Genomic DNA, 14,861 nt, shown 5'->3' with positions numbered 1-14,861 from the left:
ATAAGAGAAAAAAGAATGGATCTACCTGTGGCAAAACATTTCTGTATCCCTGATCACAGCAGCATGGATATGAAATTACTGGTATTGAAAGGTAACTTCACATCTCAGAGAGAGAGACGAGTTTGGGAGTACAAATTTATGACGAACTTTGACACTCTCAGTGCTGGAATGAATGTGTCGCATGGATTTATGTCTTTTTACATCAATTAAGGAATTTCCTTTTAAAACCTTGCGGGGCAACACAGAACTAGACCCCAATCAGAGGACCATAAAACATCCAGACTCCTTATCTATGAACTGGTCCAATGTTTATATTTATGTTTCTCCCTCTCCCATATTGATAGTTCTGCTTCACGTCACTTGTCTTATCTATTGCATTTTTTCTAGGCTGTATTGTGCATAAATATGTGACTTCAGATTTTGTATTAGTCTAGCCTGATGAAGAGACCTGAGTAGTCTCGAAAGCTTGCAATGTATTACCATCTTTTCAGTTAGCCATTAAAAGGTATCAACTACTGAGGACTCTCAATCCTGAATATTTGACTGATCAGAAGAAACCTAGCAATTGCCGTACCATCAACTTTGAATATGAGCCCTCAACTCTGCTGAGAACATCAGAATAAGAACTTTTCAGAGGACCTGACATCTGGAGCTGCAAAAGAAAGAGAATTATAAGAGTATCCGACAATATGAAAAAACAGAAATATGTATCCTAAACTGTAGAAATTGTGTACAAAGTCATATACGTCCATATTGCTGGGCAGCTTTGACTGTTCTTATCTTAACATATACGCCCATTTTACTGTGACACTTTGCCTATGCTTTGCTTAATTATTTTGTTCCACCAGGCCGGTATACACCCAGCCGTACCTTAGCGATGTAACAGATAATAACTCCACGGAGGTTTTATAATAACAAAACTAAACACTTTCCCAGAACAGCAGAGCTATTCCAGGCTCCAGGTAACATAATATATACAACTATGTGCTGTGTTATAACCAGCGGCATAATATGTGTACAATGTAATTATATTTTGCAATTTGCTAATGTTACAATTGAGAATGTGAAGCAAGCACAGGCTTAACACAGGCTGCAGGGAAGGCAAAGGAATTAAGTGCTGAGGCTAAATGTTCCGCTTATTACTTTCTGTCTGGCATGGCAATAAATTGTAGAACTTTTTCTTGGGAAACATATATATATTAAAAGTATATTAAATATATCAGTATGTGTATATATATATATATATATATATATATATATATACACACACACACACATATTTTTGCCATACTGACCAATATCATTTTGTATACATACCGTATATATCTGGAAATTGCTAAGAACTAATACTAATAATTGTAAAATATTCAGACATAACTAAGCCAATACCTCGCTCATTTTTGCCTCTTTAAGACTGGTTTCAAACTCTTCAACACCCCCATGGAAATTTTTGTGATTCTCTAAATGTATTTCAATGCTGGACAGCTCTGAGCCCCATTCTCCTCGGTCTAGTTGTATCTGTCAAGGAACATTAATAGGTTTGTCATTACACCTTCATTTGTTAGTTGATGAACATCTGAACAGAATGCTAAACACTGGTTGAAGACAGCCAGTTTTCCATACTAACTGACAGTACGACAAGGAGGAAGACGTATATATTCTAGCCACAATATTTGGTATGCAGAGAAAATTCCATTTTCCATGGAAAGAGTCCAAAGACTTTACCTGCATTTCTTCCACCCAGCTGGAGAGGTCTTGAACAAATTTAACATTCACTTCTTCCTCTGGCAAATTTTGATCAGCAAAAAACGACTTTAACAATGGTTTCTTCACTTGCATGAGCTTGAGAGACTGCAACGCATTTGAGTTCATCCCACTTGCATAGTTTTGGATTAAACCTGGGTTAAAGTTTGGTGTAAACGTTGGTGTCATAGGAGTCAAATGTGAATTAAAGCCATGAGACATATTGGCTGTAAGGCTGGATGGCAGACCAGAAGCAAGACTAGGTGGGAGAGCAGGAGACATACTGCCGGATATACTTGGAGTCATGCTCGTTGATGACATTGGTGCCATATTGTGGGACATTGCAGAGTTCATTACAGGGTTCAAGCTTTGTGAAAATCCTGAGTTTAGGCTTTGTGAAATTCCTGATAACATAAATTGGGTTTGATCAGACGCAATCATCCGTCCTTTGCTGTATAACGAGGAGTACTCATTTCTTAATCCCAGTAGTTCATCCCGCAAAGAGGCAACCCTGCACAGAAATAGCAATAATCAGTTAAGCATCAAGAAAAAAAGGCTATAATGATACTTTCTAAATTTACAGGTAAGCATCCTTACCTCTGTACTAACTGGTCTGCTTGATAATACTTCCCATCCACAAGTGCTTGGACATCCACAAGCTGCTGCCGCAATAGATTTTCACACTCGATCAGGTAACCTGCAATCTCTGCTTCATTTTGAAACTGGATCCCAGATTCCATCCGTTTAGTGTCCTACAATAGCGAACAGAGAGCTCAGACACACCATTACATTTTTATCATAAGTAACCGTAATTAAATGGTTAGACTAATACTAAATACAAGACTAGAATGTGCATAAATCTCAAGGTGTAAAATAATCAATGAAAATTATTCCAAAATACAATGAAATGTCATCAGTCAACTTCTGGAAAGTGCCGGGAACACTCACAGCTTGGAGTGCACTCCGAGCTAGTATTAGCTTATCTTCACATCCAAGACTGTCTCTCTGCACTCGGACTGCAATCTGTTGTAACATCTCTTGCCTAAAAGTAAGCAAATAAGAGACAAAACTTACAACTAAATTCGGAAAAACAAATTTAGAAGGATAAGAATGCTTAATTAGTACATTTGTTGGTGTGCACATGCTTGTGTGTGTGTATATATATATATATATATATATATATATATATATAATGTGTGTGCAATAATATATCTGTGTGTATATATTTATATGGATGAGTAAATATACATAACTATGTATAAACACATATTATATATGGTATATACATATATTATAAATCACATAAATATAGACAAATTTGTGAGTCTCAAGAAATCTTATACTCATATTATATATATATATATATATATATATTTTTACAGATAGGTTTAATAGATATATAGGAACACATACCTTGTGCCGCTCGATTGTTCACCACCAAAGCTTATATAAGAATTTATCATTGTAGGACCACAATGGACTGACAGTAAGTTCTCATTGGAGCCGACACTAGTTCGACTGCTCCCCGTCAGTACAGAGTCACTACTGTAGTAGCCATAACAGGTGCTGTTCATTTTTATACCGCTGACCCTCAATCACCCATCCAAATTGACAGTATGAAAAAAGATAAGAGTAAAAAAACCTCCAGAATGTACTGCTTCCAGGAACTAAAGAATATCCCTACTGGCTAAGAGTATCACTAGCGTCCTTTCTTAAATAGGCTCTAACATGTAGATTCAAAACCCAGCAAATAATGTTCACATTGCTGTTCAAAGGATTTTGCCTGCAGCCATATATACCAGTTCAAGTTTGCCTTTCCTCCCTAGCTCTAACACTGAGCAAGTTTGGGCTTAACGGCTTCATTCGGGCGTCTGTGGGAAATGGATATGCCAAATATTTCAGTTATTCTCAATTAGACAGTTCCAAGTCTGGGTGTTGATACACCAGAAATGTTTACATCCCAGAGCACAATGAGCAGGAAACAATTAGCATGCACAACAAGCACACAGTTTGGCAAAGTAATTGTCACACCACGTTGGATAGGGTGAAAAGTTTCAAGCTAAGAAGTTAAAATCACTCAAGTTTTCAATTCTATTTAGAAAATCACATCCAATGGGATCCTTATTTCCTTGTGGGGATCCTCCTTGTAGTAAGAGTGTTATGGCTTGAACACTTTGTTCTTTCTGAAATGAGCCGGAAATGATGGAGGAAACACGTGCATCTCTACTATCTCCCCAAGCAATCACAGAGGCCACACAGACTCCATGGACAGCATGTGTTTCACACACATCCAAGTTGACTCTATGAAAAAGCCCTGAAGAGAGCATGAGTAAAGCATTTTGGAAGAGGGATTCAATTTAATATAAATACATTGGAAACTTGCCTAACTCAATAAAGAGTTCTTAAATGGTTAAAATTGCAAAGCGCTTATAAAAACAAGCAACTTTGCAATTTACCCCTTATTAAAAATATTTTATACACCCAAGAACAGAGATTTTTAATTCTATAATGTACAGCTCATTGCCTACGTTATTAGCCACCCTGAAGCCTTAAGCCCCCGTCTCACATAGCGAGATCGCTAATGCATCACCGATTTTGTGACGCAACAGCGATCTCGCTACATGTGACACGCAGCAGCGACACCCCCCCCGCTGGATATCGCTGATCATGCAGGAATGTCCTGGGCCATTTTTTTCGTCGTCGGCATCCCGCTGACTAGCGCGCATCGCTGTGTTTGACTGCTGGATCGTTGCTGTGTCGCTGAAGAGATCTGCCTGTTTGGCAGCTTACTAGCGATCATTTAGCGACGCACCAGCGATCCCTACCAGGTCGTATTGTTGTTGGGATCGCTGTGCGTCGCTAAGTGAAGCGGGACCCTTTGAGGGGCCAGTTACATAAGTAAAAAGTACATTGTTTGGCCTGAAAGTTCTCTGCTTGGATATGACCAGCCTCAGTTCCTCTGTGCTTCTCCCATGCTGCAGAGGTAAAGCTCCATCTGCAAGCTACATGTAAGAGAACTCAGTGCAGGCCAGCAGAGCAAGAATGCCACCGGCCTTGCTGTTGTCAGGATCGTTCTGTTCCCTGCAAGGAAGGAGGTTGGGTAGAGAATACAACACTCCTGAAGAAAAGAAGATAGAGCCACTCCTCAGGGATACAGGAATTTGAGATCTTAGGAATATATATTTTTTCCATCACAATGTTTCAAAAGCTGTAAATTTTCATGTAAAGGAGATTCATAAGAGATTTTTACGGTACTGGTTGAATTTTTAACAGCACCATTCTGAAGTTTGCTTATTGGAAGCCTGCCCAATCATCTTATTCAAACCTTGGAGAGGCAATCTGACTACCATGGCAACCCATCACTACTGTGGACCAAGCCTTCTTCCTGTAACATATAGATGATGGTATATGTTACAGCTGGCACCCATAGGTCCTGTCCCTGTGCTCTTTATCTCAGCTTTGTTGAATACTCTGTGCCAACACTATAAATGTGAGGTAAATGGCGCCAAGGTGTTAAAGGACATCTTTATCATCATTTTACATATAAAAAGTAACTCTTTTTGTAATGACATTGCTTGATCTCTTCTGTACTGGTTCTTGGACCCTGTAACTAATATTCATACTTTAGATTTCACATATAACCTTTAATTTTGGTATCACTGTAGTCTTCATTTACAGAGGTTAGTAAACCTGCGAAGAACTGCATTCCAGAAGGTGATACTGTATACTAGATGTGATACATATGTTATTTATAATACATGCTTTCATACGTTTACATTTCCGTGAAAACAGCATAATAGTTTATTAAGCAAACAATAAGCTCTTTTCTGCATACCTTTCAATTTCAGGTCTAATTGCTTTCTCCCTTTCAAACATAGCAATGATTAGCTTTCCCCATTCTTTTTCTATGTCATTTGGATGATACCCCTGACAAAGCTTTATGCGTCCAAATTCAATCCAAGCCTTAAAATGAAAACAAGTTTTAATGTGACGTGATTCAATAATCCACAAAGATACTGCACTAAAGTATACGTGCCAAACTTACTTCCAGCAATGAGTACAGGTGCTTAATCTTTTCTTTTTCTGTTTCTTTTGGTGGGATGTCTTTCTCTTTAAATTGTAGATATTGGTTATAAAGTGCCTGAAGAGATAGCACAGAAATCAAGGAAATAAAAATGGTAGAAAGTAGAAATATATACACTAGGGTGATAAAAAAAAGTTTATGGATTTTGGATTGATGACCAAACCCTCAAGTGAATAAAATGGCTGCCGTTTTGGCTGTCTCATACTGGATGCAAGAAACTGTTTATTTGTTGGACAAGAACCTTCTTCTACCTGTGGGCTGCATATTCTCAATATGGCTAACTAACGATTGAGCAGATGAATGTGGGGGAGGGTAGAGGAATGGTTCTTTATGACGAGGGCATGTTACATTCCCAACTGAACCTGTTCCAGCGACATCTGCTTCTGTCGCCAGGCGCCGCCGTATTCACTTTGCAAGCTGTGCTGTTGATGGAGGAGGTGTCATGGTCAATATCACAGGCATTATCCAGCCAAGGATACTGGTGTGGCTAGACTTGTCTGTCAATCTGAGTGGGTGTGTGTGCCGTTCAGAAGCTCAGCAGGTACAATCAGCTGAACGCTTTGGGCAAGGGGGCATTATAACACACTACTTCAAGGGATTCACCAATAAGTTGTCCAAGATGACCACCGTCACATATTTCAGCATGTCTTAGGCATGCTTAGGACGGGTCTCAGCCTAAAAAAACACTATTCAGGACAGATGTTTCTGAGCGATGTTAGAAGCAAGTTCCTGTGAGGATGAGCAGCAGCATTGTCAATGAGTATAACTTATCTTCTCACTCAGCCTGACATGTTTTCAACTGCACACAGAGCACCACTTAAGCAGAAGAAAAAAAACTTTCCTCGGCCGATTGAGAAAAATGTTTTTCCACCCCCTGATTCATTCCTTTTCCGTGCTCAGTTGTACACCTGTGCCCAGTTAGTATCTGTGCTCTGCTGAAAATCTGTCATGCTAACTGAGCAGAGTGGACCTAGGACAAGTCACAGCTTGAAATAATGGCATTTTTAAAAATTTGGCTTAAAAAATGGCAACAAATGCCACTAGATAAAAAAGAAAAGTGATTTAAAAAGCCTGCAAATGATGAATCGGCGTCATGGTATACATAATGCATAACATGTTGACAGTTCTGTATTGCCGTTTTAATGGGTAACCAAACATTCAACAAACTTTAAGAACCAAAATTCCTGTGTGTGTACATGAGGAATAACACTATTCCTGCCTATAATATGACTTGTATCTTGCATTTTTGCCAGTTTTCCTCTTTGTGAGATGTATCTTTTAATTTAACTCAGAGCTACTGGGTGAAGACTAGCTGTTATGTCTTCCATACACAGCGATGGATTTCTACTCTTCAGTCATTAGCTAGCACACAGACACAACCAGTGTCACAATCCATTTTTGGATTTGTGGCAGCTCTGGCTCCACTAAGTTAAAACTTTTCCTTTCAGGCCAGCGGGGATTAAATGTCAGTTTTTCCTAGCTGGCAGGCAGGTGTAATGGCATTGCTGCTGGGTCAGCTGATGTTGGCGGTGACCACTCCCACCATCCTTTAAAAGGTAACCTGATTTATCACCTGACTGTCGGTGTTATAGAAATCTGCAGTGACCGAGCTGGAGTAAGGAGCTCTCTGGGTGCAGTGGTGCTTCTGCTGAGTTTGCTTCTCTGGTGTTTATCCTGCTGTATGGTGTTTTGCAGCAGAGAAAAGCTAAGTGTTGTGTTTTTGTTACCTTGTCCCTCTGGTGTCTGTCACTTCCCCCTGTGTTTATTACCTGCAGAGGTGAGGCTAGTGCTCCTTGTCAGCCACTGTACTAGAAAGGGCAGCATTACGTGACAAATAGGGACGAGGTATCCTGACGGAGGCGGGGGAAGGACCCGCATAGAGCGTTAGCAGAGTGCAGGGACAGGCTCAGGTCAGAGCTCAGGTGGTGACCATCCCTCATTCTCTATTGGTAGGGACTTCCTCTCACCTATACCACCCCCATTGTATGTATGTTGTGCCGTCCATTGACAGAACACCTGTTGGGTCGTGTCACACCGTGATAGTAACTCTATGACAACCAGCAACAGCATGAGGACAACACACAATAGTACTGAACAGTGTACTATGAACAGTATGATTGAGTCACCGTAGGAGGCAAAAACAGAAATGCTAGCTAAGTCCAGAAAACCAGAGAAGTTGGCAGCTATCGGATTGCAGACCCCTGAACCTATCAACACAACTAGCAGTAGCCGTGGGGGGTTCCTACGATGCCCTAGACCCCTCGATCACAGCCGGAGAATTAAATAGGCCTAAAGAAAGAAAGGGGAAATCTAAACTGCCCCAGAGCAGACCCCAAAGCAATAGGCAGCCCCCAACATATAATGACGGTGAAGCAAGATGAAAATACTAACACAGACAGAAAGATAGACAGAGCAAAGAGGGGCCCAAGCTAACTACATAGGAAAGGACAGGAAGGCTGCTGTCTGCAATCCATGAAAAACCCTATGAAAATAAGAGCCAACAAACTGACAGTGAAAAAGGCCCTGAAGACGCTAGGCTTCAAAAAGCTATGTCAGCACTCAGGAATATACTGAAGACAGAGCTACAGGCAAAAGGAGATTCAGCTCACCCCAGCAGGGGATGGCAGAATACTGAAAAGCAAGGAAAACAAAAAACAAAACAAAAAGGCTAACAGCCAAAACAGAAAACTTAGCTTTAGGAGCAGGAATCAGACTGGTGTCCTAGGAGTCTACAGAGAAATCACCAGCAGGGCAGAAGGGCGTCGGCAGCCTTATATCCAGTCTGTGACTCCACTCAGCCAGTCATCCTCATTAGACTCAGGTGCCTGATAATCAGGCTCATTACCTTCCTTCACCAGAATAGGGAGTTCACCAGAATCCAGTGACAAAGGGGAAAATGAACTCACAACAGTACCTCCCCCTTGAGGAGGGGTCACCGAACCCTCAACCACGCCACCAGGGCGATCAGGGTGAGCCCGATGAAATGCACGCACCAATCTTTTGGCATGAATATCAGAGGCAGAGACCCAGGAATTATCCTCCTGACCATAACCCTTCCACTTAACCAAATACTGGAGTCTCCGTCTAGCCAGACGGGAATCCAGTATTTTCTCTACCTCATATTCCATGTTACCTTCAACCAATACAGGGTCTGGAGGTGCCACCCCAGGAACAACAGGTTCAACAAACCTCTTCAACAAGGACTTATGGAACACATTATGGATTTTAAATGTGACAGGAAGAGCCAAACGAAAAGAGACCGGATTAATAATCTCCAAAATCTTGTAAGGTCCAATAAATCTAGGCTTAAACTTAGGAGAAGCCACCTTCATAGCAATATTTTTTGATGATAACCACACCATATCACCAATCTTAAACTGGGGACCAATGGTCCTATGTCGATTGGAAAACCGCTGGGCCTTTTCCTGGGAGAGAGATAACTTATCCACCACTTGGTCCCAGATCTGGTGCATTCTCTCCACCACAGTGTCAACACCTGGGCAGGCAGAAGGCTCTACCTGCCCTGAAGAAAATCGAGGATGAAACCCAAAGTTACAAAAAAAAGGTGACATCAAAGTGGCAGAACTAGCTCTATTATTTAAAGCAAATTCGGCCAAGGGCAAAAATGAAACCCAATCATCCTGATCAGCGGAAATAAAACATCTCAAATACGACTCCAAGGTCTGGTTTGTTCTCTCTGTCTGCCCATTGGTCTGAGGGTGAAAAGCAGAGGAGAAGGACAACTGAATTCCCAGCTTGGAACAGAAAGTCCTCCAAAATCTAGACACAAACTGAACTCCTCTGTCAGATACAATGTTCTCAGGAATCCCGTGTAAGCGAACCACCTGTTGCAAAAACAGGGGCACCAACTCAGAGGAAGATGGCAACTTAGGGAGTGGTACAAGATGAACCATCTTAGAGAACCTATCACAAATCACCCAAATAACAGTCATTCTTTGAGAGACCGGCATATCAGAGATGAAATCCATTGAAATATGGGTCCATGGCCTCCTGGGGACCGGCAAAGGCATCAACAACCCACTAGAACGAGAACAAGATTTAGACCGGGAGCAAGTCCCACAGGACTGCACAAAATTCCTGACATCATGAGACAAGGTGGGCCACCAAAAAGAGCGACTCACCAGATCTCTAGTACCAAAAATACCTGGATGACCAGCCAATGCAGAGCAATGAACTTCAGACATCACTCTCTTCTTCCACTGGTCAGGAACATACAACTTTCCACTGGGACAACGCTCAGGTTTGTCCTCCTGGAACTCTTGCAGAGCAAGTCTCAAATCGGGCGAGATGGCAGAAAGAACTACCCCTTCGCCTAAGATGGTAGCAGTCTTGGTTACCACAGGAGAATCAGCAAAGAAACTCCTAGAGAGGGCGTCTGCCTTTACATTCTTAGTTCCAGGAAGAAAAGAGACCACAAAATCAAAACGTGTAAAAAACAAGGCCCACCTAGCCTGTCTAGGGTTCAAGCGTTTAGCCGACTCTAGGTAAATCAAATTCTTGTGGTCAGTGAGGACCACAACTGGATGTTTAGCTCCCTCCAACCAATGTCTCCACTCCTCAAATGCCCATTTCATGGCCAACAGTTCCCGATTCCCCACATTATAGTTACGTTCAGATGGAGAGAACTTTCGGGAAAAGAAAGCACAGGGATTCATTTTAGATGTTACAGGATCCTTTTGGGACAAAACAGCTCCTGCACCAATCTCAGAAGCATCCACCTCTACCTGGAACGGGTGTGAGACATCAGGTTGCCGCAAAACCGGGGCGGAGGTAAATCTTCGCTTCAGCTCCTGAAAGGAAGCAACAGCCTCAGGAGACCAATTCAACACATCAGCACCCTTCTTAGTCAGATCAGTCAATGGCTTTGCAATACTAGAAAATTTTGCTATAAATTTCCGATAAAAGTTAGCAAAACCCAAAAACTTCTGGAGGGCCTTCAAAGAAGTGGGCTGAACCCAATCATAAATGGCCTGTACCTTGGCCGGGTCCATTTCAATAGTTGACGGAGACAAAATAAATCCCAAAAATGAAATCCTCTGTACTCCAAAAAGGCATTTCGATCCTTTGACATACAGGGAATTCTCCCTCAAGATCCGGAACACAGTCCGAATATGTTCCACATGAGAATCCCAATCCTTGGAGAAGATCAAAATATCATCCAGGTAAATAATCAAAAATTTATCAACAAAGTCTCGGAAAATATCGTTCATGAAGCACTGGAAGACAGAAGGGGCATTAGTGAGCCCAAAAGGCATCACCAGGTACTCAAAATGTCCCTCCGGAGTATTAAACGCCGTCTTCCATTCATCTCCCTGCTTAATGCGGATAAGATTATACGCCCCCCTGAGGTCAAGCTTGGTAAAGCAGCAAGCACCTCTAACTCTAGAGAATAGATCCGAAATCAGGGGTAACGGATACTGATATTTAATAGTAATTTTATTGAGGGCACGATAATCAATACAAGGCCTTAAAGAACCATCCTTTTTGGCCACAAAAAAAAAACCTGCACCTAAGGGTGAAGAGGATGGTCTAATATGACCCTTCTCCAACGCCTCCTTAATATAGGACCGCATAGCCTCGTGCTCGGGTACAGATAAATTGAAGAGCCGACCCTTGGGAAATTTACACCCCGGGCTTAGTTCAATTGCACAGTCATAACTCCTATGAGGAGGCAAGGACGCAGACTCATTCTTACTAAATACATCATAAAAGTCCGCCAAATAGTCAAGAACATCATGCGACTGAGGAGAGATGGAAAAAACCGGAGCCTCACTAAAGGCACACCGACAACCCCAACTCACCACAGACACAGATTTCCAATCCAAAACTGGATTATGAATTTGCAACCAGGGAAACCCCAGAACAACGGCATCATGCAGACCATGCAATACCAAAAATCTGAAATTTTCTTGATGGTCTGGGGCGACCCGCATGACCACCTGGGTCCAAAACTGAGGTTTATTTTTAGCCAAAGGAGTAGCATCAATCCCCCTCAAAGGGATAGGCGTCTGCAGAGGTGTCATCGGAAATCCACAACGTTTAGCAAAATCCAAGTCCATTAGGTTTAGTGCTGCTCCCGAATCCACAAAAGCCTTGGCGGAAAATGTGGACAGGGAGCAGATCAGAGTAATTGCCAGAAGAAACTTAGGTTGAACACCACCAACAGAAAACGTGTGTGCAAAGTGTTTCTCTCGTTTAGGACAAACAGAAATAATATGCGAGGCATCTCCACAGAAAAAACACAGCTTATTACGCCTTCTGAACTCCTGACGTTGCGCCTTAGACAATACTCTATCACATTGCATAGGTTCAGACGTCTGTTCAACCGGTGGCAACACCTCTCGTGCAATCCTGCGTTCACGTAAACGCCGATCAACCTGAATGGCTAATGACATAGAATCGTCCAGACCAGAGGGAACAAGAAATCCCACCATAGTATCTTTTACGGCTTCTGACAAAGCCTTCTGAAAGAGAGCAGCCAAGGCATTATCATTCCAGGTAGTAAGGACCGCCCACTTTCTGAACTTTTGACAGTACAACTCTGCAGAATCTCGACCCTGGTTCAATGCCAACAGGGTCTTTTCAGCCTGATCAATAGCATTAGGTTCGTCATACAACAACCCCAAAGCTTGAAAGAATGCGTTCACATTAGTCAGAATAGGATCATCTGGTTTCAAAGAAAACGCCCAATCCTGGGGATCGCCACGCAGCAAAGAGATGACAATTTTAACCTGCTGCGCGGAGCTCCCTGACGAGTTAGGCTTCAAGGCAAAAAATAATTTACAATTATTTTTGAAACTCAAAAATTTAGATCGATCCCCAAAAAATACATCAGGTGTAGGGATCTTTGGTTCAACAGCATGCGAACGAGCAAGGTAGGCGGAAATTCCCCGCACTTCCGCAGCGAGCTGCTCCACATGATCAGACAATTGCTTTATCTCCATTGAGAGAAAAAAAAATTCCCCCTACGGCCTCAGAGATATAGAGGAAAGAATATACACACACCCTTTTTTTTTTTTTTTTTTTTAAACACAATTCTTTCCTGCAATTGAGTACCCTAGGATCTGCGGTATGGCGGGTGATTCTGTTATGATTGAGTCACCGTAGGAGGCAAAAACAGAAATGCTAGCTAAGTCCAGAAAACCAGAGAAGTTGGCAGCTATCGGATTGCAGACCCCTGAACCTATCAACACAACTAGCAGTAGCCGTGGGGGGTTCCTACGATGCCCTAGACCCCTCGATCACAGCCGGAGAATTAAATAGGCCTAAAGAAAGAAAGGGGAAATCTAAACTGCCCCAGAGCAGACCCCAAAGCAATAGGCAGCCCCCAACATATGACTGTGAAGCAAGATGAAAATACTAACACAGACAGAAAGATAGACAGAGCAAAGAGGGGCCCAAGCTAACTACATAGGAAAGGACAGGAAGGCTGCTGTCTGCAATCCATGAAAAACCCTATGAAAATAAGAGCCAACAAACTGACAGTGAAAAAGGCCCTGAAAACGCTAGGCTTCAAAAAGCTATGTCAGCACTCAGGAATATACTGAAGACAGAGCTACAGGCAAAAGGAGATTCAGCTCACCCCAGCAGGGGATGGCAGAATACTGAAAAGCAAGGAAAACAAAAAACAAAACAAAAAGGCTAACAGCCAAAACAGAAAACTTAGCTTTAGGAGCAGGAATCAGACTGGTGTCCTAGGAGTCCACAGAGAAATCACCAGCAGGGCAGAAGGGCGTCGGCAGCCTTATATCCAGTCTGTGACTCCACTCAGCCAGTCATCCTCATTAGACTCAGGTGCCTGATAATCAGGCTCATTACCTTCCTTCACCAGAATAGGGAGTTCACCAGAATCCAGTGACGAAGGGGAAAATGAACTCACAACAAGTGTAGATGTGAATGGGGTAAGGCAAGACTTGTTAGAAAGCTCAGCAGAGAGTATCTAAGTCTCTATTTTGCTGTTCTCTCACTCTGCTCCTCACAGTCATCCCTCCATAGAGTATAATGGGCTGTGTAGCATCACACCACAATGAGCTGGCAGTCTGTCTTGTATGAGAAAGACAGAGGTGACTGTTTTTTTGTGGATGGCAAATTCGAGAAACAGTGGAGAAGATGAATTTCTCTGATAAGATACATTACATAACTTCTTATACAAAATACTACTTATGTTCTATAATGTAAAGCTCCATAGTGCCCTCCCTCTACAGCAGTTTACATTTAATGACTGGGGGAGTGGGAACTGCATAGAGCAGTATCCCTGGTTCAGGCACTCTAACTATAAAAAATAACTATACTTTTCAAGATTGAGAGTATTTACTGAAAATAAGGGAATATTTTAGCCTTTACTATACTTTTAAGGAAATCTAATAGTGAGAGAACTTCTTCACATAGACATATTGTATGTCTACATGATAGTCTGTGGAAGTGGATAATCTGTTAATCAATCTTATAGATTTATATTAGATATATACAGTCATGGACCCTTAAAATTGTTCCAGAAAATGAAATATTTCTTCCAGAAAATTATTACAATTACATGTTTTGTTATACACCTTTATTTCCTTTGTGTGTATTGGAACAACACAAAAAAAAACAGGAAAAAATGGCAAATTGGACATAATTTCACACAAAACCGCAAAAATGGTCAGGACAAAATTGTTGGCACCCTTAACTTAATATTTGGAATAAATAACTGCAATCAATCGCTTCCTATAGCCATCAACACCTCACAAGTGGAATTTTGTACCACTGTTCATTTGAAAACTGTTCCAGGTCTCTCATATTTGAAGGGTACCTTCTCCCAACAGCAAAATTAAGATCTTTCCAATGTGTTCAATGGGAATTAGATCAGTACTTTTTGTTGTCCGCTTCAGAACTCTCCAGCGCTTTGCTTCCATCCATTTCTTGGTGATTCTTGTGTGACATCGGCGGGTATGCCCGCCGATGCCCCTGCTGCTGCGGCGCGCGCCGCAGCGTCCCCTCACCTGCGCGCTCCCGTCCGGTCACGCGCCCGCCG

The 14,861-nt window shown here is 42.0% G+C and overlaps 1 protein-coding gene across 9 annotated transcripts in view; it reads right to left on the bottom strand.

Moving 5' to 3' along the window:
* Positions 1 to 14,861, bottom strand: part of DST (dystonin) — a 732,471-nt gene that overhangs the window by 412,550 nt on the left and 305,060 nt on the right. For 7 of the 9 annotated variants that reach the window (XM_073589123.1, XM_073589125.1, XM_073589124.1 and 4 more), the window contains 7 exons: positions 5,789 to 5,884; positions 5,579 to 5,706; positions 2,692 to 2,785; positions 2,341 to 2,495; positions 1,726 to 2,254; positions 1,390 to 1,518; positions 575 to 652 (listed from right to left, as the gene is read on the bottom strand). In XM_073589123.1, coding sequence (XP_073445224.1) covers positions 575 to 652; positions 1,390 to 1,518; positions 1,726 to 2,254; positions 2,341 to 2,495; positions 2,692 to 2,785; positions 5,579 to 5,706; positions 5,789 to 5,884 — 1,209 coding nt within the window. Of the gene's footprint in view, positions 1 to 574; positions 653 to 1,389; positions 1,519 to 1,725; positions 2,255 to 2,340; positions 2,496 to 2,691; positions 2,786 to 3,156; positions 3,478 to 5,578; positions 5,707 to 5,788; positions 5,885 to 14,861 lie in introns of those variants that run through there. The other 2 variants (XM_073589131.1, XM_073589130.1) reach the window with 2 other exon arrangements.

The sequence above is a fragment of the Dendrobates tinctorius genome, unplaced genomic scaffold (genome assembly GCF_039654945.1).
Source record: "Dendrobates tinctorius isolate UK_male_01 unplaced genomic scaffold, ASM3965494v1 ptg000107l, whole genome shotgun sequence".
Lineage (NCBI taxonomy): Eukaryota > Metazoa > Chordata > Amphibia > Anura > Dendrobatidae > Dendrobates > Dendrobates tinctorius.
Note: the sequence above shows the minus strand (reverse complement) of the source record. Positions and strands in the feature narration are given on the sequence as shown.